This window comes from Daucus carota, chromosome 6 (genome assembly GCF_001625215.2).
Source record: "Daucus carota subsp. sativus chromosome 6, DH1 v3.0, whole genome shotgun sequence".
NCBI lineage: Eukaryota > Viridiplantae > Streptophyta > Magnoliopsida > Apiales > Apiaceae > Daucus > Daucus carota.
The window spans coordinates 20324374-20352322 of NC_030386.2; the positions used below are offsets into that span (position 1 = coordinate 20324374).

Sequence of the window (27949 nt, forward strand, 5' to 3'; positions counted from 1 at the left end):
TGCACTCATTTTTTACATCGAGAGACGATTTGTGATGAAGAACCTTAAGGCTCTTTACTTTGTTTTGGCTTTGAAATCAAGTGTGCAGTACTTCTTTTGCTTTTCATCGATTCTTCTGTCAGCTTGGTTTTTGTTTACCAAACCTGCAGGAATGAATAATTTTTTAATTAATCTACTTATGAGTACAATCACTATTTGTGTGATTGCCTCTGTAATGTCGATTATAAAGATTGTGATTTTGAGGGCATTGGATTGTCGTTTTCGTGACAAGAATTTCTTCCTCAACATGCAAGATGTTATATTTCATGAGTATGTTCTTCAGACGCTATTGAGACCTTCAAGAGGATCTAACTTTTCTGATAATGGTGCTATTAGAGCTAAACTAATATGGATCAAAGCAATATGTGCTCATATGCTGCTCCTCAGAGGTGCGAGGTTACATACCATTTGCCATGCACTTGAAAAGACTGATCTAGATGACGAGCATCAAGTGCAAAATGATGGTCGTGTGATTTTTAATAATTTAACAAACAACGAGCCAAGGTATGTAAATAGAAAAGCCTTTGTTACATTTTACCAACTATCCCTCATTGTTTTGCCTATGAACTTGATACAGATTTGCTATGTAAAAGTTGATAAACTATATTTTGACTAGGGATATAAATGAGACCGATCTTTTACGGCTCATGAAAAAAGAAGACCTAGAAGATGTACTGCAATTGTTTGAAGGAGCCATCAAAACAAAAGGAATTAGTGAAGAATCTTTCCGGAAGTGGATGGTAAGTAACCTAATTTATAACTTGAGATTATGTATAAACTGTATTTTTGTTCATATTTAGGAATATAAAATTCATTTCTAGAGAATGGAGAGACCTGAATATATATCGCTTACAAAGATTTATTTTTAGGCACTTTCCAAAAATTTCATTATTAATATTGGAGTAACCGATGGCTTATATTCTAGCTATTTGCCCATCTCACAATCAATATGGGACAACTCCTAAGAATTTCTCTGTTCACACATCGGCTCAACATTTGATATTTGTGAAATTATCTGCTTATTAATTAGCTTTTTGCCCTTCTTACAACTGATGTGAGACAGCTCCTACCAATCTCCTCTTTCACATATCGGGCTCGACACCTGTCGAACACTGCCTCTTGATCGATGTGTGATCTGGCTCCCTTCTACTGGAAGTCGGTCTAGCTATCTGCTCCCCTAGGCTCATATTGGAAGGTCCACTTGCCTCATCTTTAAGCTCATCCTCAGTAATCGAGCTACCTCTTCTTAGGCCCGTTCTAGAGCTCATGTAAGATTGTTACGGACCGTCATAACCTGATACCATTTATTGGGCTTGCTAAACAAGCCTAACTCCATAATTTGTATGATATTGTTCGCTTTGGGCCTAACCCGCACGGTTTTGATTTCGGGCACCTCTCAAAAGATCTAATACTTTTGGAGTTATCAGCATGGGGTCGACACCTGTCGAATACTGCCTCCTATTGTGTTATCTGGCTCCCTCTAAGCCTATATCGAAAGTCCGTCTAGTTAGTTATCTTGCTCCCCTAGTCCAAACTGGAAGACCCACTTGCCTTATCCTTAAGCCCATCCGCTTCTTCTTGCTCTCATTCTGGAGCCCACGTGAGCTTGTCATGCATGGACTGTTTCAACCTGGCCCTGATGCCATTTGTTGAGCTATTTAGGCGAGCCTATAGTATGATATTGGCCGTGCTCGCACAAATTTGTTTTTGGGCACTTCCCAAAAAGGTCTCGTATTATTAGAGTTATCTAACATCTTATATTCTAGCTATCTGTCCCTCCCAACTAATGTGCGACAACTCCTAACGATAGGTTTTGATCTTTATCTGACATCTTAAATTTTAGATGAGCTGCTATTACTTAACACTTTATAGGCCATGGTCAGCCTTCCTGCACAAGGTAAATAGATGGAATTTGTCTACACTTCTAAATCTTACGAGCTTTCCTATTTTAACAGATCACAGTTTACAATAAGCGCAAACTTGTGCTTCAGTCCTTGAACAATACAAGCAATGTAATAGAACAGTTGAATAAACTTGTTTCCGTGAATCTATCATTTTTGGTTGCTCTCGTGTGGTGCCTTCTAATGGGATTAGGAACAACCAAATTTCTACTGTTCATCTCATCCCATCTGTTGCTGTTGGTACTTTTCTTTGGCGATTATTGCCAAATGATTTGTGAAGGAATTTTACTTGCGATTGTGATGCACCCTTTTGACATAGGTGATCATTGTATCATTGAAAATGAACAGGTAATGCGATGTCCAACAATTGCTAAGCAGAGCATATATATTATTTTCTCAGTGTCCTGTTCTATATGACCTAATTAATTACTATACAGTTGATGGTTGAAGACATGGGACTTATTAATACAGTTTTCATCAAAGACAACAATGAGAAAGTGAATTGTCTGAATTCTGTGTTACTCACCAAATCCATCATCAATTTAAACCGGAGCTCTAAGTTGAAAGACACCTTTGAGCTTCTTGTCAGTAGCACGACTACCTCTGAGACCATTGCAACTCTCAAGCTTAAAATAGCAAAGTATGTGAATTCGACTCTATCTTACACATGTTCTAAATTTCAATAGCTCTATATACATTATTGAATATTTAAAAGTGCAGATCAACTGAACATTCATCATATAAAGTTCGGAATGCAATTATTAACAAAATGTATGTAGTTTAGGTTACTTGGAAGCAAGCCAGAAAGTTGGTGTGATGAGCACAGTTTCGACCTTAAAGGGACAGACAATGTCACACATAAATATAATCTTCAGATCAGTTATGCCACACATTTTCAGAACTACGAGGAGATGAATTACCGAAGATCTGAGCTTGTTCTTAAACTGAGAAAGCTTTTAGAAGAGCTTGATATAAAGAATTTCACCATACAATAGGTATTTTGGGCAGCTGAAAACACATTAAAATATCTATTAGACTCCAAAAATTTTACATGAATTGTTTCAATGTATCCTAAGGAATTCTAAATTTGTACCCTAATGTTTGTAATGAACAATTTTATCTGTGTTAATGTTTCATTATTTGGGCCCTTTGACTTATCTTAAAAGAAATATTAAAAAAAAAAACTTTTCATTCATGTTCTTGGATAAAATTTTGTATTTACAACTTATTAGGTAAAAAAATTATTAATACAATAACAAAATATTATAAATTATCTTTGAAAGTGATCAAAAAATTAAGTTACAATTCAAAAAAACAAATAAGTCAGATTTTCAATGATTTATAAGTCAAAACTTGACTTATAACTTTTTGCACAAATGAGTAGCAGGTGCAAACAAGCTCATTCCGACTTATATGCCACCGGGATGTGTATGTTGATCAAGACTGTGATCTTGCCGTTGTTGGATAGTCGTTTTATGACAAGGATTTCTTCCGGCAAATTCAAGATGAAATCTCTCAAGAGTTTGTTATTAGGATGTTCATTATTCATTATTACTCCCTCCCTCCCTTTTATTTTAAATTATGCAAATTTGATTTTTAATAGTCAAATTTGACAAAAGTTTGACTAAACTTTATATATATTATATAGAGTTAAGTTCCATGTAGTCCACATATTTATTTACTGTAGTACCGTAGAACACGTATGTTCAGCAACTGGCATAAAAACATTGCAAAATATATGAAACTTCTTATTTTGTGAAATACATTCTATAAATATCACTATTTCATGAAAAATATTGAAAATCATTTATGTTCGACAAGTAGAACACATATGTTCTGTAATATATAAATATGTTCTGCAAACTTAACATGTTTTGCAGAATAATGCGTTTTTCACTATTTAACTTGTAGAATGTTTAGGATTGTCAAAATTTTTAACAAAATAATGATTTTTATAGAACATGATTTGCAAAATAACACATTTTGCAATGTTTTTTATGCCATTCTATAGTTGCAGAACATACGTGGTCTACGGTACTAAAGTAAATCTGTGGACAACATGGAACTTTGTTCATATTATATAATTGAAAAAATATTAAAAAATTATATCATTATAAAATATACAATCTATTTTAAAATGTAAATTTTCAGGTTTTTAAACTAATAAAAAAATTGTTCTTAATCTTTGCTTAAATAATAGTCAATCAATATAGTTATATAAAGAGAAGTGAGAGGCGTATAAGTGACGTGTCTCAGATAGCTCCGTTCTATTTTTCTAATTTACAGGAATTTTTGTATGAAAATATCAATAATAAAAACTATCTTTTTTTGTTTCGTATATATTTGAAGCAAGTTTCAGAACTACCTTTTTACGATAGAGATGATTGGCCAATAAGAGTAAGAGTTTGTCTGATTTGGGAGTCGACAAATCCAAACACGGGAGAAGAATATGGTCTTGACATGACATTGATGGATGAAAAGGTTAATAAATTAACCGTTAGCGATGCATGTTTGACTAAAAAAAATTGGGCGAAACCGACCGCCTAAAACCGACCAACGCGAAAAAGTGTCGAGTTAAAACCGATCGGCCTAAATCGGTCGGTTTAGATAAGAACGACGTTGTTTTGTCATGCTGGCCAGACTCCGACTTATTTAAACCTGCCGAATTCATATCGGTCGGTTTTACAGTTGACGTGGCTAGATCATAACCAACAAATTTGTTTGTTATTCTTTTATAATATTTGTTTTATTCATCAAACATGTTTGTTGTTAATTTTTATATGGTTTGTTTTGTATATAGAAAAATATTATTCATGCAACACTTCCACAATATTTGTTTGCTCGGTTCAAGCACCTTTTAAGTGAAGGTGTAAGGTCGATAATTATAGACCACGATCTCATGAATTTATATTAATGTTTGTTTTTTATTCTACAAATATTAATTTTAAATCATCAATATAATTTTTATAAACCGTCGCAACGCGCGGTTTATCAACTAGTTTGATCACTGAAAAACAAAAGTGGACAACTTGAAAATTAGGGATGGTGGGAGTATCTGGCAAGTCTAACAACACTACAACAGTACTAGCTCTGAGAGCTCAACTGCAATGTATCAAAGGAGCATTTGGTTATATGCTTCTTCAGATGTACCATTTGTGATGCTTTTGCAGATATTAACTCTGACATACGAAGATCATCTAGTTGAAAAACTTATTACAATGGTTTTCAAGAATTTAACGAACAATAGCTTAGGTGGAAAATAGTGATAATATAACATTTTAACATACCTTCCACCCTTATATTTTCTTTTTTCTGTTTTTCCTTTGAATTCAATTTATTTATTTTGGTAAATTTTAATGTTGACGAGATATACAAGAAACCGACCTTTTGGGCATCATGAAGAAAGAAGACATAGCGATTGTCCTTCAGTCGTCTGAAGGAGCTGCAGAAACACCGAGCATTATTACCGAAACATTTAAGGAAGCGGATGGTAATCTAGTAAAATATTTATGCTGTGTTCAATCTCCCAAAACTGTATTTCCTTTCACTGTGTTTCCTGGAATTGTCTGGTCACTACAGGAAAACAGGACATAACCGACCACCAAAATCGGTCGGTTATGAACGAAATCGGTCGATTATAAGCCTAAAACCGACCGATAACAGTGGTCGGTTAAACCTTGGTCGGTTACGTCAATTGGTCGTGTTTAACCCATAGAACCGACCGAAGGGGTGGTCGGTTATGTGCTGTTGTATTCCCAGAAAAATGGGCCCACTTGTTGCCACCTGTCACCACGTGGCAACACGTGTCAGAACACGTCAGAAGCGAGCCTTAAAACCGACCGACAGAAGTGGTCGGTTATGTTCCTTTTTCATTGTTGACTTTGACATAAAACCGACCGTGGTCAAACCTTCTGACACGGTCGGTTATATCCGGTCGGTTATGACATGGTCGGTTTTAAAACAGTACGCTTGGTAATTTTTAAAACCGACCACCACATAACCGACCGTGGCAGAAAGGAAGTGGTCGGTTTTCTGGGAGAGTGATCAAGAATGTGGTCGGTTTTATACTAAGGTGGTCGGTTTTATGGTCATATTATGGTAAAAAACGGTCGGTTATAATCACCATCGGTCGGTTTTCTGGGCAACTTTTGAAAAAAAAAATTGCAGGTTCTGCAGTAACAGTTGCCAGTCCAAACATATACATGTACCAACAACCAAACATATACCAGTTACCAATCATGTACCAACAACCAAACATATACATTAATCCAAACACAAACACAAACATTAAATTCTAATTAATCATTCAATATATACATTCCAAACTTTAATCCAAACTACATTTAAGTTCAAAGTACCACCACAAACACAAACATTAAAAAGTTTCAACGTAACCAAATTGTCACATAATTCATCACAAGTTTAGGAAATATATGAACTAGTTGGACAAGGAAATATTTACATTCATTTTGCTTTATTTTTTACTTGTTCATCACATCATAATATTCTCTATATATAGCACAGACACTCAAACAATCATTTCTTATAAGAATTTCGTTATATCATAAGTTTTAAGGTATTATGGATAGTTCTCTACCTGGTTCTTATGGATATTTAGCGCTAGCATTCAACTCAGGAGATTGCCCTTTTGGTTAATTGTCCTGATGCATAACATCATCTGCTCTTAAATGTCCAAGAAATAAAGCATAAAAAAAACTGAAAAACCAAAACCGAGCCGAAAAACCGAAAAACCAAGCCGACAAAAACCGGAAAAAACCATAACCGAACCGATATAACGGTTACGGTTTTACCCCTAAAACCGAACCGAAAAACCGAACCGTTTATATAATATATAATAAAAATATAATATTTATTATATATAACATATTATATATATATATATATATTTATATATGTGCTACAATATATTAATTATATATTTTAGTAAGAGAAATTGATATAATAAGTATATAAATATTTTTCTAAAATTAATAAAAGTATTAAATTTGTATAGTAGTTTCTAATCGTATAAAAACCGGAAAAAAACCGAAACCGACCCACGGTTAACCGAACCGAAAAAAACCGTTTGAAACGGTTCGGTTACGGTTTCTGCCTAAAAACCGAACCGAACCGAAATACACGGTTCGGTAACGATTTTAGGTAGAAACCGAGCCGAACCGACCTGTGCACACCCCTAAAGGACATCAATGAAAATGTGAATTTTCCGAATCCATTACTAATCACTAAGGCCGCTTTCACTTAAATGAAATGGAATGCAGGGAGAAAGGAATGAATTTTGTTCCTTGAATTAGAGATAATGGGAGAAAATGTCTACAATTTTCATTCCTTCAATCATTCCATTCCAACTATTTAAACTAGAAATTCAACCTACATATTTTGGAAATAATACTCATTCCACTTCTTTGTCATGTTTCCCTAAGATTCCCATCATAAGAAATTTAGGCTTACGATCATATTTAATTATTATTATCATGCATGCTTTCTTCTTTTTCCATAAAACTTCTTTATAATTTTCCATTAAAAATCATCATCATTCCATTTCATTCAAGTGAAACCAACCTAAGTCTATTAGCAATTTGAACCGGAGCTTAGAGCTGAAGGAAACTTTACAGCTTCTTGTCGGAAGTACGACTTCCACTAGGACCATATATTGCAGCTTTGAAGCTTAAAATAAATGAGTACTGCATTTTCACCTATTTCTAATTAATCTCAACGATTTCCATGTCATGATGAACTTTACGTGTTCTGGATTCTTATCTTATTTTGTAAACTCTAGACTACTAGATAACAACTATTACTAATCTTGATCCCTGTAGATTACTTAGAATATTATCTCCCACGGGGATGGTTAAATTGTATTAGTAATGACATTGCGTAAAATTTGTCAAACCCTGCAAGTCGTAAGACATTATGATTTGATGGTATTTGCTATAATGGTTGGCTATATTTCAAAATTAATATGTTATTAATATTTTAGTTTGTTATAAATAGAGTATATCACTTCAATATAGTAATAAACAACATGGAATCTTATTTATTACAGGTGTGTAGAGTCTCGACAAATATAGTCAACATGAGGAGGTTGACTATATTGATAGACGGGCAATGCTAGAGACCCCAAATTTTTTCCCCAAAATTTGTTACCAAATGATGTGGCTAACAAGTGGCGAAATTTGATTGGGTGATTGATGAATCTGCAGGGGGTGCCTCATTATTATGGGAATGAATGCAACCAATGAGATTTCGCCATGTCATTTGGGAAAAATTTTTGGGATAAATATTTGGGGTCGCTAGCATTTTTCCATTGATAGACAAGGGGAGTGTATTAATATTGGAGTTGAGTTTTTTTTTTAAACAATCTGTAATTTTTTTGCATATAGTATGTATTAATGATTTTTAATCAAGGTTTCTACATGGCCGTAGATACTTTTAAAAGTAATCTCGAAAGTTTTGGCAGGCTGCATAGAACTGTTTTGGCAGGAATAGAGGATCAATTTAACACATATATGCCATCTCCTGATAATCAGTGGAAGAAAATTTCGGAACTACGTGGAGAAGTACCCAAAGATTTGAGCTTGTTCTTAGGCCGAGAAAACTATTTAAAGACCTTGAAAACTAAAAAAAATTATACCCTTCAATAAGTTGGGGAATGCTTATTGAATAAATTTGTTGTGATCATGTTGGGCTAACCACTGTGCATGGTTATTATATAATTACTAACATACATTTTGTGACGCATACAAAGTTATCAGTCTTTCTTAAAGATTCAAAGTTAACTTTTAATGAAGTACCCCCAAAGTATAAGTGTCTTAGAGGCAAAAATCGAGAATAGCACAAAGATGGCCCAACTTCCACTACTGTTTGCTCCACAAAAATCTAGGGTGTATGAGAAGAGAGAAGTAAGAAAAGAAATAAAGAACGAGAAGTTGAACTTAGGCTGTGTTCACTGTTGGATTTTTGTTTTATAGAACCAATAAAATAAGAAGATATTTGTGAAATCTTTTTATATCTTTAAATATTTAATATTTAAAGCAGATGAGAAAATAAAAGCTGCAGATAATGTGTTGGTTTTATTGATGTGAAACTCCTAGATTGAATGACTATATTTATTGAGATAGTCATAAATAAAATTAAAACTGAGGGAGTTATATTTATTGAGAACACATTATATATAGAGAGACGTATTTGTATGTGATGTACAAGAAAAGCTTCTGAGTTTTCTCACGACACAAATGCTATACACAATTATGAAATCTTGTTCCTAAGTAATTAGGAAGGATCCTTCATGCTTTGTTGTATCCTGTAGGAATAATTTCGCTAGTAACCTCTTAGCAAATTGTTAAACAATTGGGGCGAAATAAATCCTTAAAGAAAGCGATAGTATCACGCCTCAAAGCAATTTGTTCTAAATATTTTTGCAGGAAGTTGGTGTTCTAAAATTTCCATCTACCAATTGTTCGGTCAACAAATTTAATAGATAGATAAATGAATATATCATGAATCCCGTCCTGATTAGGGGGTTTTATCGCTACTTGATTATGATTTGACTTTTTATGGTTAAATTATATTTTATATATATATTTATATATTATCATCATTGTGATTAACTTCTTTTTCGTATAAAAATACCATTGAAACTCAGGCCAGTTTAAGTGTGTTTTGTTGGTCACGGAGATAATTTTTATGGGATTTGAACCAGTATAATGGGGCTGTTTGTTTGACCTTATGCTTTTGGCTTCGGCTTCTGTTGACCCGTTTGTGTAAATAAGTGGAAGCGTTTTAAGGAGCTGAGAATACTCACTTCTCTCTCACAGTTTGTATTCTTTTCCAAACACTTTATTAACTTATTTACTTTTTACTTTTATTACGCTTCTTTAGTTTAAGCAAGAAGTATTTTTTTTAAGCTAATCAAACGGCCCCAATTCTGTTAACCTACAAACAGATATAACTTCTGGTGCTTCTATCAGGCGTGAAAGAACTCTACCATCAGGTCGAGTTTTCTCAGAACACTAGATCCTAGAACTCGTTAGTGCAGACTCGATCTGCAGATTAATAAATTAGTCTAACAATATATTGAAATTTTCAATCCCCCAAAATTTGTTGGAGCACAAATTTACTGTATCCATATCTCTGGTTAGTGCTTTTTGTGGACGTCTCCAAGAAGGGTATAATACTAGACACTGCTTTGCTTATAAAATATAGCAGACTTTGCCTTAAATAAAAAATGACGAGGAGCAAGCTTTCTTAATCAAACCCAACGTCCGCGAAATTGTATCTTTACCTTAATGCTAATGCATGTTTCTTTAACGTACTTTAATTAGTTCCCTTATCTAAATGGTCTTAGCACACAATATATTTTTATTTCATGGTCCTCCATTACAGGAAACAAACAGGAATTTTGCAAACAACAGCTGGCCTAGAAGTGGATCCCATTTTTTAAGTCTGTCATAAATATCAATAGTAAAAGATAAAATATTAACCACCACAGGAAGGTAGATAATAATCCGGGTAATGCTAGGTACCTCAAATTTTTTCCCAAATGACGTGGCATAAGTTTAATTGGGTGGTTGATGTGCATACAAAGTCCTGGCCCATTATTATCATCAGTTTTTGCCAAGCAAATTTAAGAAAAAAATTTGCGAAAAGTTTTTGGGGTACCTAGCATTTTCCTATATTTGACGATGTTGGATTTTCGGGTCCGGAAAAAATAACAATCGGAATAATATTGTGGTAGGTAAAACCCTTGTGTCTTGTACTATTTGATTCATGTTTCTTGTAGTATTCGATTCATAACTTTCAAAGATCAGTAACTCAAACTCAGTCATCAATGACCACTATGCACATGAAGTTTAAACGGAAAGATTGAATGTAAAACTCGTCCAAAACCTAAAAAGCAGACGTATATATATTTTAATGCTCATACACGTTCTCTAAGTCGCTCCAGGGAAGAAGTGGCCGCCTGCTGTGTCATCAGCAAAGAAAGTATGGGGGGCTACAATTCTCTCGATGAAAATAACCTAGGATTAAATATTAAGATCGTGCAGACTCGATCTCGTTTCATGAAAAGGAGATAAGAGCACTGGATCTGTCATATTATAAACCTAATTATGTTAATTAGGTTAGGTTTACATTCCATACTGTTGCATTTATAGTTGGTACTGAGTGGAAATTAAAGACATGCATCTCATCACGCACCGATGAGATTGACTGGAGGAGGTATAACGTAGAGGTGGCCAAACGAACGAGTTCAAACGGATCGACTCGTCTCGGCTCGCCTTTTAACTCGTTGAATACCGGTATGCCGCGAGACGAGTTAAAACTCGCCTCATCTCGTTAAGCTACACGAGACGATCACGAGCCTGGGTTTGAGAAAACGCGAACGTCTCGTCTCGGCTAGAACGTATCGCCTCGTCTCGGAGACGTCTCGCCCGCCTCGTACGAGCTCGTCTCGTCCGTGCAGACTCGTCTCGTGCAGCCGTGCAGAGATTAGTTAGCTCATGCCAAACCTACTGTACATTCTCCTATTTACACCTTATTTTCACCTTTTCATTCATATTATATACTAAAAATCATGCTTTAATACTGTTGAATATAATACTGAGTAGACAATGTTATCAGCACTCTGTCACACTTGTCTCAATTAATATTCAATTGATAAATGATTTTCCTTACATTAATAATTCTTTCATCTCAACATAACACATTTACTGTATATTAACACATTTTTTTATTTATCAAATTTTAAGTATATGATAAACTATCATTTTTTACTTATCAAATTTTAAGTATATGATAGATAGTATATATCTGAATATTTAATTATCTATTAGGCAGAAAAAATATATTATTTTATTATTTTTGAAAAAAGAATCACCAAAAAAGTGCATGTGTGTATCTTTTGTATTTTCCATCCAGGGCCATTCATAATGCTGTGACTCGCCTCGTCCGTGCAGACTCGTCTCGTGCAGTCTCGCAGACCAACTCGAAAAAATATCATAACTCGTCCAACTCGCCAAACTCGCGAGTTGGACACGAGTTTAATAATTCGAGATTCGTCTCGGCTCGTCTCGTCTCGTTAGCCTTAAACGAGACGTCCGCGAGTTCACCTTTCATGAACTCGTCTCGCCTCCGACTCGTCTCGTCTCGTCACGGGGCGCCCGTTTGGCCACCACTAGTATAACGTGAATAAAATAGCTGAACCATGAGCCATTTATGGTTCAAATCATTTGTTTATGTTTTGTAAGTCTCTGGACGAGACTAGTTTTTTGCTGGACGACTTGGGCTTTAAAACGTATCTGAATGGTTACTGATACTTGAATTTCTAGTAGTTCCTTTTTGCTATGCATGCTGGTTTTTATGTATTTTAAATTTTATTATTTATAATATATTTTATGTAAACATAGTTTATTGTCTTTATTTGGAAATTTGCAAAACATTTTAGTTATATTATTTATTTATACAGAAATTTATTTAGATATACTACTCATCCAGAAATTTGATCCAAATTTAACAAATGATAAAAAAAAATTATTCGTCCATAAATTTTACTCCTTCAGATTTTCCACTCATCCAGAAATTTGATCCATATTTAACAAATGACCCCTAAAAATTATTATGTTTTAACTCGTGCTTCGCACGGACGGGTATATAATTCGTAATTTATTATTTAAATTTTAACATCATTTTATTATTATTTTAATATTAATAAGTTGAATTTTAATTAAATTATATTAACCAGCTGATTATAATTTCTCACGTAATTTTAGCTTTTACAATTTATTATCTATTTATAACTATTTTTCTGTTATTAATATGTGAGAATTTGTTATTAGATTAATTTTAAATCAGATTTTTCATATTTCGTATATCTTCCTATGTATGAAAAAAAATATTTATCGTGTTCGTATTGAAATGGAAAAGTTATATCAGGGTTCTTATTAAACAAAGATACTAAAAATCGGATATTTATATCTATTTTTTAACATCATTATAATTTTTTGGGAAATCTACAAAACTACCAAACTTTTCTTTTATTATTTTCGAAAATACTACCTTTCAGAATTATTTTTAAAAATACCTTTTCATAAAAAAAAATTCAAAAATACGGTTTGCAACTTTTGCAACCTCATTTGCAACCTTGGGCGGCGCAGTCGTTTCAGTTGCAAATGAGGTTGCAAAAGTTGCAAATAAAAATGGAAAGTTGCAACTGTTGCAAGTAGTTCAACTGAAAACTGTAAGTTGCAACTTCAAGTTTTCAGTTGCCATTTTCGACCTCTGTTTCGACAGATATATATATATATATATATATATATATATATATATATATATATATATATATATATATATATATATAGTTGCAAAAGCTGCAAATGAGGTTGCAAATGAAGTTGCAACTTTTGCAACTGCAGTTGCAACTTCATTTGCAACTAAATGCAACTGAAAACTATATATAGTTGCAAATGAGGTTGCAAATGAGGTTGCAAATGAGGTTGCAAATGAAGTGGCAAATGAAGTGGCAACTGCAGTTGCAACTTTTGCAACTGCAGTTGCGACTTCATTTGCAACCTCAGTTGCAACTAAATGCAACTGAAAACTATATATAGTTGCAAATGAGATTGCAAAAGTTGCAATGAGGTTGCAAATGAAGTGGCAACTGCAGTGGCAACTTTTGCAACTGCAGTTGCGACTTCATTTGCAACCTCAGTTGCAACTAAATGCAACTGAAAACTATATATAGTTGCAAATGAGATTGCAAATGAAGTTGCAACTGCAGTTGCAACTGCAGTTGCAACCTCAGTTGCAACTAAATGCAACTGAAAACTGTAAGTAACAACAGATGTATGGTGTGCCCCTGGCGGGGCCATTAGATAACAATAGAATCAACTGAATGCAACCATATGCAACTGAATACAGCCATATGCAACCATATATACAATTACAAACCATATATATCGATTCCAAAAATGAGGTCGAAAATGACATTTGAAAACTGGAACTTGAAATCAGGAATTCAGTTGCATATGAGGTTGCAACACGGCTGGCGCCGCCTGGAGTTGCAAATGAGGTTGCAAAAGTTGCAAATCGTATTTTGGAAAAAAAACAATTTATGAAAAGATATTCTTAAAAACAATGATAAAGATGGTAGTATTTTTAAAAAAATAATTTTACAGATGGGTATTTTTAAAAAGAACCCTAATTTTTTTTATAAAAATATTATATGATAATGTATTGTCATGAGTGTTTTTAATATTTAAAACTATTTAAAACTATTTAACAATGTAAGAGTAATAGACCTCCACATGTTGTTGACTTGTAGTTTTAAAGGAAGAATACCAAACCAAAAAACATAACTAAAAATTTGTACTTCAAATTACACCCAAATTGATTTATTATAGTATAGTAGAGATGTAGAAATATCTGTCTCATTTAACATTTATATGAATTTTTACGGAGCTAAGTAGGTGGGGAAACAAGCAAATTAATGTATTCTCTGTTTTTTTACATGACAGATTTGATTTCTTACAAATATTTTAACTTGATAGTTAAAAATTTTAATTTTCTAAAAAAATTTATATACAACCACAATTTTAATTATAAAAAAATAACTAAATAATAATAATCTTACTATCCCGTATTATAATCTTACTATCCTGTAAACCTACTTAAAGATATGAGCCAAAAATCAAAGTGTATAATAAAAAAGTCAGGGTGAAGTATTGACATGCAATATTAGATACGGCAATAAAAAGGATATTTATGACGGAATTTTAATACTAGACTCATCCAAATTTGTCCCAACTATGATGAGTTTTTTTTTACATCGTAACTAACTTTATTTACAAAATCCAGAATAAACATGACTAATCATTTATGACCGATCAATACTGGTTGGTTTTATTCTTTTTGAGCGTTGACTGGTCAATCCTGCACAACTTATAACCAACCGCGACGTGGTGGGTTATAGTTAGCCATGTGCCAAATAAAACCGATGTCGGTCGGTCGGTTTTGTCACGAATTTTCGATCAAAGACCGACCACCTAAGTGGTCGGTTATCCTTTAAAACTGATCGTTTCGAGCCGTAATCGATCATATTTGTTTGTAGATTTTGTCAATTTTTTTTATTATGATGATTGTATTAGCCTAAATTGCTATGCACACAGTATTTAGGCCTGTTTGGGTATTAAGAGCGTACACACGGCAAATCTCTAATTGCAAAATTGTAATTTTTTTAGTCAATTAAGCGCGCTGCTTTATTATTCTGCTAACTACCAAAAATCAATCTATATAAGAGGATTCAAATGCTCATACCTCTAATATGATTCAAGTCTCTAATTTTTTTCTCAAACTTCTAAAACGACGATGCATTGTTTCATTATAAAAGTGCAAACTCAAAACGATGATGCAATGTTTAAATATCAGAAGGATAAGCTGAAGATGATGACTGAATGTTTCACTATAAAAAGCTAAACTGAAAATGCAGGAATGTTGTTTCTGCTGCCTAAGGAAAGTAAACACCTTGATGCCAAGTAAAAAAGCGCCCTACTAACAAGCATGAGAGGTGACATGCCCAAAATTGTCTGTTTAGAGAGGATTAATATATTATTTTTGAGTAGTGTTGTTTTTTTCTTATTCAAGTTAATATTTTATGAACCAGTTGCTAGTATATCTTAGCTAGGAACCTACCTGGAAGACACTGAGCATTCTTAATTTTCGCCGCGTATATTAATTCATTCAAGAGTCTCGCCACTCTGTACAAGTTTTCCAAAGTTAATGAATATGGGAGATAATCTTGGTGTCGTTATCGATACTGAAGATTCTTATTTACAAATAACTCCTGGTTCCAGTAATTTACACAAGTTTCTGGTTATGTTAAAACATCTAGCGTGCTCTCCTGCATTTGTATCCATATTGCTAACACTCTGCTTAGCAACTTCCACTATCAATGTACTCATACACACTTCCATGCTTTTCGAATGGCTTGCATTTTTTCTCTTTGTATGCTGTAGTTGTGTTTTTAGTCGCCTGATTGTCACTGCTCTTGTTTATTTCACTGAAAGATATTTCATGATGAAAACAGACAAGACCTTGTATTTTATTTATGCTTTGAAAACAAGTGTGGAGTACTTCTTCTGCTCTTGTTCTATCCTTTTCTCTTGGTTATTTTTTATCAAATCCCGGATGAATACTTTTGCTATTCATTTTGTTACGAGTACGCTTGCTACTTTTGTGATTGCCAATGGGATGTGGATGTTTAAAATTTTAATTTTGAAGGTATTGGACTGTCGTTTTCATGACAAAAATTTCTTCCAGAACATGAAAAACCAGATCTCTCATGAGTACATTCTTCAGACCCTACTGAGACCTACAAGAGAATTTAACGATTCTAGTAACAGTACCGTGGGTGCTCAATTGAAATGGATCAAAGGATCATTTGCTAATATGTTGCTTCTTCTGTGCACAAGGTTACATACTGTCTGTGATGCACTAGACAGCTCTAATTCTGTCAACGAGGATCAAGTTGACAGCGTTATTTCTATGGTTTTTAAGAATTTAACAAACAACGAGCACAGGTAATATTAAATAGTAAAAACAGTTAACCTTTTTACTGACGATAGCTTCACCCAATAAGTTCTTTTCTCTGTTTGATCTTATATTTCATCACGTAATTCCATGAATCTTGATTTTAAATAGGGGTATACGAGAAACTGACCTTTTATGCATCATGAAGACCGAAGGTATAACAGATGTCCTAAAGTTGTTCGAAGGAGCTGCAGAAACAAAAAGCATCAGTGCAGCTTCTTTAAGAAAGTGGATGGTAATAAAGCAATTTCAAAATTTCCAAATTGGTATATATGTCGTTTATAGATCAATATGATTATTCATCCACTTGAGCGATTGTAGTCTGTACTCTTTTTACTCTGTCTATAACACTACCAGGATTCCAATTGAATATTAGAAGATATTTGGTGCAGAAAATAAAATTTTTGTAAAATATTACACCAACTTTCTGAGTCTTGTGTATTATCCTTAGCAGAATAGGTACGAAAAGACTATATTTCTTTGGTAAAATATTTTACGTCAAGGAAAGGAGTTTATGACAATTTTTTTTTGCCACAAAAGTTTCTAGGTATCATGAAGTTTACTCCACCTTCAATGGAATTTCTCTGTTCAGTTTTCCGGTATATATTCCTTGTTCTTAAAGTTTGTAGCCGTTTCTAACAGGTGAAACTTAGCAATGAGCGCAAACTTTTGGTTCATTTCTTACATAAGACTAGCACTGTGATAGATGAGTTGAATAAAGTTATCTTGGTGAACTTAATTTCCATGGGAGCTCTTGCATGGTACCTTCTGATGGGGTTTGGAACAACCAGATTTTTAGTCTACATCTCATCTGATCATCTATTGCTGTTGGTATATATATTTGGAAATTTCTGCAAAATGATTTGCGAAGGTATTATGCTTGCTATTGTTATGCATCCGTTTGACATTGGCGACCTTTGTATAATTGACAATGAGCAGGTGATTTAATGTCTTGACAATTTCACATTTAAATTAAGCATAAAAAGTTTCATTATTTTTTCGGTACTGATATCTAACATGATCCGCAGTTGGTCATTGAAAATATAGGGCTTATCAGTACATATTTCTTGAAGGATAACAACTGGAAAGTGCAGTGTCTGAATTCTGTATTACTCACAAAGTTTATCAGCAATTTAAACCGGAGCTCTGAGTTAACTGATAATTTTGAGATTCTTATCAGTAGTACAACTTCCTCGGAAACTACTGCAGTTCTAAAGCTTAAGATAGACGAGTATGTAATTCTACTCTGTTTCCAATCTCATTACCTAAATTTGTGCTTTGAACTTAACTAACTCTAGGTTAATAAACAGCAGCAATTATTTAAGAGAAAAACTATTAAAAGGTCCTAGATATAAAGTTCCTAAAATGTGATTAGCCAATCACATTTATTTCTTGATCCTTGCAGATTACTAAGGAGTAATCCTGAAAGTTGGCTTGCTGAGCACTGTTTCAACATTTTAGTCATAGATGACGTGAAAGCTAAATATAATCTCGTTATCACTCATGCCAAAAAATTTCAGAATTACAATGAGAAGAAATGCCAAAGATCTGAGTTTGTTCAAAAGCTGGGAACGGTTTTGGAAGAGCTTAATATTCAGAACTTTACCATTCAGTAATGCATTACTAAATTACTGTCTAGGTAACTACTTCTCCATCAAAATAACGCGTAAATATTTTCTAAGGCCTGCATTTAGTATGAAAGTTTCTAATTAGTATTGAATATAGGCTTGCATCAAGAACGGAAGTTCCTAATTAGCACTGTACATAGGTTTGCATCAATAAGACAGGTTGCTAATTAGTATTGTAAATAGGTTTGCATTAATGTTAAATGCTGTGTGTATCAAGAATCTACATTAAGCTAGCTTGTGTGGTTGTATTCGTGTGCATTGTTCAAACTTTTGAGCCTACGACCTATGATTAATTATTGTTTCTGTATTACTTTAAAAAATCTGATCTCATATGCATGCTGATGTAAGCATTGTGATGCTGTTGCTGCCTGCAGCTGGCATCGGCATGATGATGCTGCACTAGCTGACATAAGCACAATGTCAATTTAAAATTATGAATCTCCATCTTAAAATCAATATAGCAGAGAATTAACAGTTCGGTCTGTAATTAGGTCCATTGGACCCAAGATATAGAAGTAGATGATCTCATCAGGTTAGTTGGTGTTGATAGTTCCTCCTTCACAAAATATTACTGACACATAAAACTTGTCGTCATTGGAGCCGATCTGTAAAAGTTGCTCTATGTGTCAAGCATAATTTGGGATTCGTTGATGGCACTTAAGTCAAACTAGATGCAAATCCACCTAATCCTGTATTTTGGATGCGTAGCAATAATCTATGAAAGTGCATCTATTATTATCAGATTTACTTCTAAGAAAGACAAGAGAATTAAGAGATAACAGAAAAGTTGTTGATAAGTCTATAGTATGTGACTACTTAAAGTTAAGAGCTCATGTCAAGGAAAATATTTTGCATTAGATGAATATCCAGACTGGCATAGCAAATTAGCAACCCAAGTCTCAACCAAGAAATACGAGAGCTAGTGATTGCAATAGGTTTACTGCTAATGCAGTCATTATGACACATTAAAATATTGTCACTACAATGTCTGCAAATAATGCATCCACGGCAACAACGATCTGTCAGAAATGCAGTGTCATCAGTTGTTCATATTAAGTTAATATGGCAAAATTTTAAGAACATGCAGTTTATTTATGATGATTCAATAAGATATGGGATTTGGGATGGGGACAAGAAAAGTGAGATCACTCTGCTGCTTAAACAATAAGTATGATGCTAATACTACCTGGTATTTGGTCACATGACCCCTCTTGACCCCTCATCCACCTCGGACAAGGAGAGGAATCTCGGAATATCTCACCTAGTTGTTGATTAACCTGAGAAAGTTTTCCATATTTAACAATATATTTTCATCAAACTTTAACCAATTAATAAATGAGCCGAGTTCAGATTACATTTTAAGGCGGATAGCTAAGAATATCGACTGGAATAAATTTTACAAGTATTTTTTGAGCTGGAAATTTGGCATCTTAACAAGATGAGTCGAATGTCTAGCTGGCCTTATGTAGGTAAGTTTTAGCTTGCAACAACTGAGCAGCTCTGGCGTCTGTCTTCAGGGCTTAAGTAGTCGAGCTTAAACTTTCAACAGTTCAAGAGCTTAATCAAACATTTATTGATTTCTGTACTACTGTATCAAGCCATGCGCTAGACTACTCTGCTTTGAAATATATTATTGCAGAAAGTATCAGACCAAACATCCGAGAAATTGTATATATACCTTAATGCTGATGCAGTTCTGTTTCACTTTATTTAGTGTCTTTTCGTCCATAAGCTTAAAGGTATGGTGGAAATTACCATCTCATTGGCCTGTGTTATCTAGCACAAATACGACAAACACATTACCTTTGGTTATATGCACCCCATTACCATAAAATCCCCTACCCAGATCTTTCATGATCCATTCCCCATCCCGTTAGGTATTTCTTTTCCGGATTGTGTTTTATTTTCAATTATAATCTATTTTAAAAACCATTTACAAACAAAAGTAGAATATAAAATATATTTGGAAATCAAAAAAAAAGTTCTTATAAATTAAAAATAATGTTGATATAATTTTTAAGTCAAGTTACTTGAAAAATAATAAAATTTTAAATAATAAATTGTATTCAATTATAAAAAAATATAAATAAACTATACTATTATAAAAATAAATATATTTGACATAAAAATTATAAGATATCTGAAAAATCAAAGATAATCATATATTTTGCATTCTGTTTTCGGATTAAAACCAAACAGCTAATACAATTTAGTATCATTCGTTTTTTTTCCTCTTCGTTTTCCCTTCTAAATTTCATTCCGTTTTCCCAGTCTAACTATACACCCCATAACGACTGTCGAAATTGAAATGTCAAATATAATAACTAAAGCATAATATTTATTAACATGTATTCTTTCAAGATTAACCTGTTAAAATCGATGTTAAATTAAAAAAAAATCTAGTTAAAAAATATTTCTCGACAATTGTTGGATGATTAGATTTTAGGATTTTTATGCTCAACCAGGCGAGGAGGTGTTGGATGATCTGATTTTAGGATTTTTATGCTCAACCAGGCGAGGAGGTGTTTTCTCCTTCTCAATTACCACATTAGTTTGTCGGAAAAAAATTATGTAATATGCAATGTATAAACAGTGAGTGGATAAAAAGAGAGGGAGAGGCGGTTAGGATTTGTGTTTCAGTTACATTTCTATTACTCACACATTTTATGTCTATATATCATACAAAATTGAAACATAATTGCAAATATTCAATAAAAATATAATAATTAAAATTTAATTATTTTTAATATTCGAATATACAATTACGATTTCTCATAACAGACACAGTATTTAAGTATATAATATACAAAAACAATTTTGATTTGTATATTCATATTAAAATAATGTTAATTAATAATTATTTTAATTTTACTAGATAATAAAATTTCTCGCACAGGTCAACTCGCATATGTGAAACGTCAAGACATTTACTCAAATCACCTTACGAGTCGAGTCATGAAGTGACATAACATGATGGTGTCACTCGCGTATGCGAAACGTCAAGACATTCACCCAAATCACCCTCCGAATCGAGTCATGAAGTAACATAATATGACAGTGTCACAAGGCACATGATAATATCATGCACTATCCCATGAGGCACACGCGAACCTAGGTCTTAGCAGTTGTGATGTAATATAAATCACCAATTTAGCAATTAACTAAACGAGACATTCTAGTTAGTTTGTTTTTTTTTTTTTTTGCAATGTATTCTAGTTAGTTATACTCAAGCAACCACATAATCCTGTGTAAGGTAGCCTTTTTAACTTAATTCGTTCATGGATTCTACTAAAAATATATCTTAAACCCAAATATAAAAATTTAAGTCCTCACAATAAGGAACTATCTCAAATTTTTAGTTTTCAAAAATTACATCATGAACATATTAAAAATATGTCTCAAACTTTCCATATAGCTTGTTAATGTTTTTTATCCAACTCATGCATGTTCCCTTAGTGATTAATCCATATATATTTTGTTCAATAAGAAAGCTTGGCGTGGTTAAAAGAAATCAGACTCAGTTTAGGTTAAAGTTCGGCAGAGTTGACCAGCAATAAAACCGTAGATCACGCCCTGTTTTATTTACATCTTTGTCACATATAAGCTGTTTGCTACGAAAACATAACACATATTGAAGTTTTTAGAGCTGAACTAAAGCCGATCATATAAGCCAGAAGCTGGTGTGCTTGATTAATGAGGGTCAAACGGGACAGAGTAACTGTGGAACCCGTTCGAAACCTAAAAAGCAGACATTTAATAAGCTTAATGTCTCTATCTTAACCAGAGGAGAAGTAAAGTGTTCCTGCTGTGCACGTTAGCAGAGCATATATGACGGCTCTGGTTTTTTCGATGAAATTAAATTAAAGCATATACAGTAGAATATAATATCATCAGGGTCGTGCAAAAAAATCGGTCTCGTTTCATGGAGGAGATGAGATAACTTAATCTGGTTAAACCTCTGTTGTTTTGGTGTGATGTGAAAAAAGTGTTCATAACGAAACACTATCACAGCACCATGACTATAATGAAACAAAAAATTAGAACAATAACAGAAAATATATGTAAACCTGATTGAGTTTTTTAACAATGTTTTTCTTTGTTGGGGGCAGCTACGCGAGTCATAACTCCACAATAATAAGATATTATCCGCTTTCACGCATAAGCGAGTCATAGCTCCACAATAGTATATGATATTATCCGTTTTGGGCCTAGCCGACACGGCTTTGTCGTTTTTGGGCACCAGGTTGCTTATATTCTAACTTTCTGTCCCTCCCACAACCGATGTGTGGGACAACTCCTAACAGTGCTTTCATTATCTGAATTTAGGATCTTTCTGTTTATTTATAATTGAATGGAAACCAAGGTAACTAAATGTGAAATGAAATGATGATGAACTGTTATACTCGCTGAAGGTGTTCGAAAATCGAATGTACTTCTCTTAATGGGTAATCTAAAGATGATGGAATGACGTCTTAGCTATAAAAAAAATTAGGGCCTTCAATTTGTGGTACTACTCAAACAGTCAGCATTAAGCAAAGAATTAACTGGACGTGCCTGATTTTGTCTGTAAAGGGAGGATTCATATTTTTTTGATTATTTATTTTGAGAAAGTTTGATTTCCTTTTTAAATAATTTAAGAACCACTATATGTTAGGAAGCTACCTTGCAATCTCACAGCTTTCTTACTTTTCGCTGCATATTAGTTCCGTCCAGGCTCTAAGCTACCTTGGGTAACATTTTTCTCAAAGCTAACTTGGGTAGAATTTTTTGCAATTAGAGCTAATGCAAATGGGAGATAATTTTGAAGTCGTGATTGGAACTGAGGATTCGTCTTTACAAACAACAGGTTCCAGTAATATTAACATGTTTCCAGATATGCTAAAACATCTGGTATGCTCTCCTGCATTTATATCGATACTGCTAGCACTTTGCTTGGCAACTTCCACAATCAATATACTCATAGACACTTCCATGCTTTTCGAATGGCTTGCATTTTTTCTCTTTGTATGTTGTACTTGTGTTTTTAGTCGCATGATTGTCACTGCTCTCGTTTTTCTCACTGAAAGATATTTCGTGATGAGAAGAGACAAGACCCTGTATTTTGTTTTTGCTTTGAAAACAACTGTGGTGTACTTCTTCTGCTCTTGTTCAATCCTTTCCTCTTGGATTTTATATTTCAAACCTCTGATGAGTTCTTTTGCTATTCGTTTTATTACGAGTTCACTTGCTACTATTGTGATTGCCACTGGGATGTGGATATTTAAGATTGTGATATTGAAGGTATTGGACTGTCACTTTCATGACAAGAATTTCTTCCGGAACATGCAAAATCAGATCTATCACGAGTACGTTCTTCAGACGATGTTAATGAAACCTACACGAGAATTTGATGAATCTAATAACAGTACTATAGGTGCTCAACTGAAATGGATCAAAGGAGCATTTGGTAATATGTTGCTTCTCGCGTGTACAAGATTACATACCATCTGCGATGGACTAGACAGCTCTAATTTTGTCGACGAGCATCAAGTTGAATATGTTATCTCCATGGTTTTCAAGAATTTAACAAATAATACGCACAGGTAAATATTACATAGTTAAACCAACCAATCAACCTTTTTATTTTTGATAGTTTGGCCCATGATTGTATTTTCTCTGTTTTATCTTATATTTCATCTGTAACACAATGAATCTTGATGTTGATGAATAGAGATATACAAGAAACTGACCTTTTATGGGTCATGAAGAAAGAAGAAATAACAGAGGTTCTTCAGTTGTTCGAAGGAGCTGGCGAAACAAAAAGCATCACTGAAGCTTCTTTAAGAAAGTGGATGGTAATTACTAATCTATTCAATTTTCCATGCTCCTTAAAATTTCCGGATTGCTATATATGTTGTCCATGCATTCGAAGAACTGAAGGATGGTACTCTTGTTTTTACTCTTTCTATATCATCTCACAAGGCTGAATTGACTTGGGCTGTAATCCAAGTTGAGCGGTTCGCGAGCCGCTCGAGCTTAAATTCGTTTAATTAAAGCTTTGTTCTGCTCGAACTTGCAGACGTTTTGAGCTCAAACACCAATCTGAACTCAATAAGTTAAATGAGTAAAATAAAGTTTGTGTCTTGCTCGGCTCGAACTTGAAAACTCGGCTCAGCTCATGTTTATGAAAAATTACAATGAATTTTTAATTGAATTTATCAATATTACACACCCACACACATATATAATTATAATTTTTCTCATTTTTTTATTATATTTATCATTAGATTCATGAATATATTCGATTAAACTAGTTTAAATTTGGCTCGATTAGCTTGCGACTAACTCGACTCGACTCTTTTATTATACAGGTTGGGTTTGATTAGAATTTTTTTCTTGTCTAGTTAAACAAGTGGCTTGACTCTCCTCATTTATACCTAATACCCGACTGGCTCGGCTTAGCTTGAATTACACTCATTAGCACTCCATTTTTTTTGTCAGGAGTAGTGCGCTCCATTTAATTGACCTAAAATTGTGTCATAAAAGATACTTTACCACATATTTTTGCGACAGAAGTTTCTAATTATTTTGAAGAATTATCTTATGTGGTAAATTATTTTTTGTCAGGAGTAAAACTAAGTATTTAGTAAATTATCTTATGTCAAACAAAGGATTTTACCACATATTTTTGCGGCAGAAGTTTCTAATTATTTTGAAGAATACTCCACCTTTGATGGAAATTTTCTTTTGTTAAAGTTTTCGTCACACACTCTTTGTTCTAAAAGTTTTTAGCCATTTCTAACAGGTGAAACTTAGCAATGAGCGCAAACTTTTGGTTCATCTGTTGCATAGTACTAGCACTGTCATCGAGGAGTTAAATAAAGTTATCTTGGTAAACTTATTCTCCTTGGTAGCTCTTGTGTGGTATCTTCTGATGGGGTTCGGAACAACCAGATTTATAGTCTATATCTCATCCGACCATCTATTCCTGTTGGTATTTATATTTGGAAATTTCTGCAAAATGATTTGCGATGGAATTATGCTTGCTATTGTGATGCATCCGTTTGACATAGGCGACCTTTGTATCATTGACAACGAGCAGGTGATAGAATGTTTCAACAATTTCATATTTAAATTGTGCATAAGAAGTTTCTTTGTTTTGTCTGTACTGATATATAGCATGATCTGCAGGTGGTCATTGAAAAAATAGGGCTTATCAGTACAGATTTTTTGAAGGATAACAATTGGAAAGTACAGTGTCTGAATTCTGTACTACTCACCAAGTTTATCAGCAATTTAAACCGGAGCTCTGATTTGACTGATGATTTTGAGATTCTTATCAGTAGTTCAACTTCCTCGGAAACTATTGCAGTCCTAAAGCTTAAGATAAAAGAGTATGTAAACTCTTCTCTATTCCAAATCTTATTATCTAAATTTGTGCTTTGAACTTAATCGGCTCTAGCTAGATTAATAAAAGCGGCAATTATTTTAAGTTGAGAACTAACGATAGGTCCTGTATATGAAGTTCCTAATATTTAACTATCCTTGCAGATTACTAGGAAGTAATCCTGAAAGTTGGCATGCAGAGCACTGTTTTAACACTATAGTCATAGATGATGTGAATGCTAAATATAACCTCGTGATCACTCATGCCAGAAAATTTCAGAACTACAAGGAGAAGAAATGCCAAAGATCTGAGTTCGTTCAAAATCTGAGAGCAGTTTTGTTAGAGCTCAATATTCAGAACTTCGCCATTCAGTAATGCATGTGGGGTCCCGGAAATCTATGTTCTGTTACTGTCTTGGTAACTTCTTGATCACCATCAAAACAACACGTAAATATTTGCTAATTAGCATTGTACATAGGCCTGCATTATTAAGGAAGTTGCTAGTTAGCATTGTATATAGGCTTGCATCAAGAACGGGAGTTCCTAATTAGCATTGTAATTAGGTTTGCATCAATAAAACAGGTTGCTAGTTAGTATTGTAAATAGGTTTGCATTGATGCTAAATGCCGTGTGCTGTGTGTATCAAGAATTTACATTAAGCTTGTCTGGTTGTATTTATGTGCATTGTTCAAGCCTGCAGTGAGCCGCCTATCAACTATGAATTTAATAATTTTTTTCTGTATTACTTTGAAAACCTGATCTCTTATGCAATCTGATGTCAGCATTGTGATGCTGTTGCTGCCTGCTGGCATCATCGCGATGATGCTGCACTAGCTGACATGGTAACAATGGCAATTTAATATATGGGTCCATCTTAAAATTAGTTAAACAAAGAATTAAGAATCAGGCTTGAAATTGAAATTAACAGTTAAGTAAAGCCTATGTGGTGTAGCAAGATCAACCAAATTCTGTAGTATATATTTTGTTTGCCGTTTTAAACTCATAAATTGGCTTCATGTTAGAATTAAGACAAGAACCAATGGAGTTACATATATGCATTACCTCAGCTTAGTAATAATCGATAAAATAATAACCTCGCTAAAGTAATATTTTCCCGGTCCTAACATAGAGGACATGTATTTTTACTTTTGATAAAATTATAAACTTGATACAGTGATACTTTCCGTGGTCCCAATGTTATTACTTTAACACCATGATCTTGTAGATGTGCTTAACTCTGCAACACAATCCACATTTGGTCGTAGTAGAATTTAGATATTGGGCTTATCAGTACAGAGTTTTTGAAGGTTCAGAATGCAAATGTGAATTCTCTAAAATGTGCATTGCTCACCAAATCTCTCAGCAGTGTAAACCAGAACTCTGAGTTGATGGATACTAGAGAGCTTCGTATTAGTACTCCAGTAAAATTCCCTCTGTAGTTATTGCAGCTCTCTAAAGACTAAAGCATACAATAAATGAGCCTGTGAGTTCGATTAACTCTATTTCTGTGTTCTGAATTCTGATAGCCTGTTCACTTAATTTTTCTGAAAATTATAGCGACTCTAAATTACTCAACATCATTAATCTTTTTATGTGTCACACATAAGAATTTTCTATAGTAAATCTACATATATATCTTGATCTTTGCAGGTAACTGGGAAGTAAGCCTGAAGATTGGCGCATTCTGAACACTGTTTCGACCACAAGAAAATGAAAATTCGATGCATATATATGAACTCCGGATCACTCATGTAAAATTATTTTAAGAATTACAGGGGGAAGAAATACCAAAGATCAGAGAGCTTCTGGACGAGCTTGAGGTAAAGAATTTCACAGCTCTGTATCACTGTATGTAAGTGGAATAAAACTGTTACTGTATTATTGGAAGATATTTCAAATTTTAACCGGTGGCTAGGTATAGATTCCGTGTATGTCTATAATGATACTAACGAAGCTTTGACAGCTAATCGGAGTCATGCCCAAAGAAGCTGATCCAAGAAATACAGTACTGACATTAGTATTCGCTTCCATAGAACCAAAGAAAAAACAAGTAACCTGATCTACTTAGTTTTAACAGGTGTCAATAAACAGCCCAGTGTAATATAATGATGTTTTTTTTCTTTGTACTGTCCTATTGAGCAAAAAAGTGGCAGGTAGGCCTGTTTGTGCAATTGTATCAAGTTATCAAGTGGTTCAGTTGGTCCCCTAACTTTTTTGTACAACCAAAAATTCAGTGTTGAAGATTAATTAAAAGAATAGAAATAACAAAATTCTTTAAAGAATACAAGCACAAATCATCATATCAATTTAAGATAATGGTTAATCTCTGAATTATCTTAAATTTAAGAATACAATATGATCCTCGCCCTCCTAACATCTTGAAGTTTTAGAAGAACTCGTGAGTTAACATGGTA

The 27949-nt window shown here is 33.7% G+C and overlaps 3 protein-coding genes across 3 annotated transcripts; all 3 read left to right on the forward strand.

Moving 5' to 3' along the window:
* The first annotated feature begins 1787 nt into the window (after positions 1 to 1787).
* On the forward strand, positions 1788 to 3029 carry LOC108226032 (mechanosensitive ion channel protein 10-like). The gene is made up of 3 exons (XM_017400987.2): positions 1788 to 2288; positions 2378 to 2580; positions 2725 to 3029. The coding sequence occupies exons 1-3, from the start codon at positions 2124 to 2126 to the stop codon at positions 2933 to 2935; spliced, it is 579 nt and encodes a 192-aa protein (XP_017256476.2). The 5' UTR covers positions 1788 to 2123; the 3' UTR covers positions 2936 to 3029.
* Positions 3030 to 16139: 13110 nt separating this feature from the next.
* LOC108226033 (mechanosensitive ion channel protein 10-like) lies at positions 16140 to 18157 on the forward strand. The gene is made up of 5 exons (XM_017400988.1): positions 16140 to 16531; positions 16653 to 16776; positions 17184 to 17480; positions 17570 to 17772; positions 17947 to 18157. Exons 1-5 carry the CDS (start codon positions 16140 to 16142, stop codon positions 18155 to 18157), a joined length of 1227 nt encoding a protein of 408 aa, XP_017256477.1.
* Positions 18158 to 22652: 4495 nt separating this feature from the next.
* On the forward strand, positions 22653 to 26249 carry LOC108226956 (mechanosensitive ion channel protein 10-like). Its single transcript, XM_017401951.2, has 5 exons — positions 22653 to 23751; positions 23880 to 24003; positions 24954 to 25250; positions 25340 to 25542; positions 25700 to 26249. Exons 1-5 carry the CDS (start codon positions 22952 to 22954, stop codon positions 25908 to 25910), a joined length of 1635 nt encoding a protein of 544 aa, XP_017257440.1. The 5' UTR covers positions 22653 to 22951; the 3' UTR covers positions 25911 to 26249.
* The last annotated feature ends 1700 nt before the right edge of the window (positions 26250 to 27949 follow it).

What these genes read in the sequence shown, in the direction of transcription:
- LOC108226956 (XM_017401951.2), top strand. Translation starts at nt 22,952, where the DNA reads ATGCAAATGGGAGATAATTTTGAAGTCGTGATTGGAACTGAGGATTCG. An exon ending in TTAACAAATAATACGCACAG is followed by an intron (nt 23,752 to 23,879) that starts GTAAATATTACA and finishes GTTGATGAATAG; the next exon opens with AGATATACAAGAAACTGACC. An exon ending in GTATCATTGACAACGAGCAG is followed by an intron (nt 25,251 to 25,339) that starts GTGATAGAATGT and finishes CATGATCTGCAG; the next exon opens with GTGGTCATTGAAAAAATAGG.
- LOC108226033 (XM_017400988.1), top strand. Translation starts at nt 16,140, where the DNA reads ATGAATACTTTTGCTATTCATTTTGTTACGAGTACGCTTGCTACTTTT. An exon ending in TTAACAAACAACGAGCACAG is followed by an intron (nt 16,532 to 16,652) that starts GTAATATTAAAT and finishes GATTTTAAATAG; the next exon opens with GGGTATACGAGAAACTGACC. An exon ending in GTATAATTGACAATGAGCAG is followed by an intron (nt 17,481 to 17,569) that starts GTGATTTAATGT and finishes CATGATCCGCAG; the next exon opens with TTGGTCATTGAAAATATAGG.
- LOC108226032 (XM_017400987.2), top strand. Translation starts at nt 2,124, where the DNA reads ATGGGATTAGGAACAACCAAATTTCTACTGTTCATCTCATCCCATCTG. An exon ending in GTATCATTGAAAATGAACAG is followed by an intron (nt 2,289 to 2,377) that starts GTAATGCGATGT and finishes ATTACTATACAG; the next exon opens with TTGATGGTTGAAGACATGGG. An exon ending in CTCAAGCTTAAAATAGCAAA is followed by an intron (nt 2,581 to 2,724) that starts GTATGTGAATTC and finishes TATGTAGTTTAG; the next exon opens with GTTACTTGGAAGCAAGCCAG.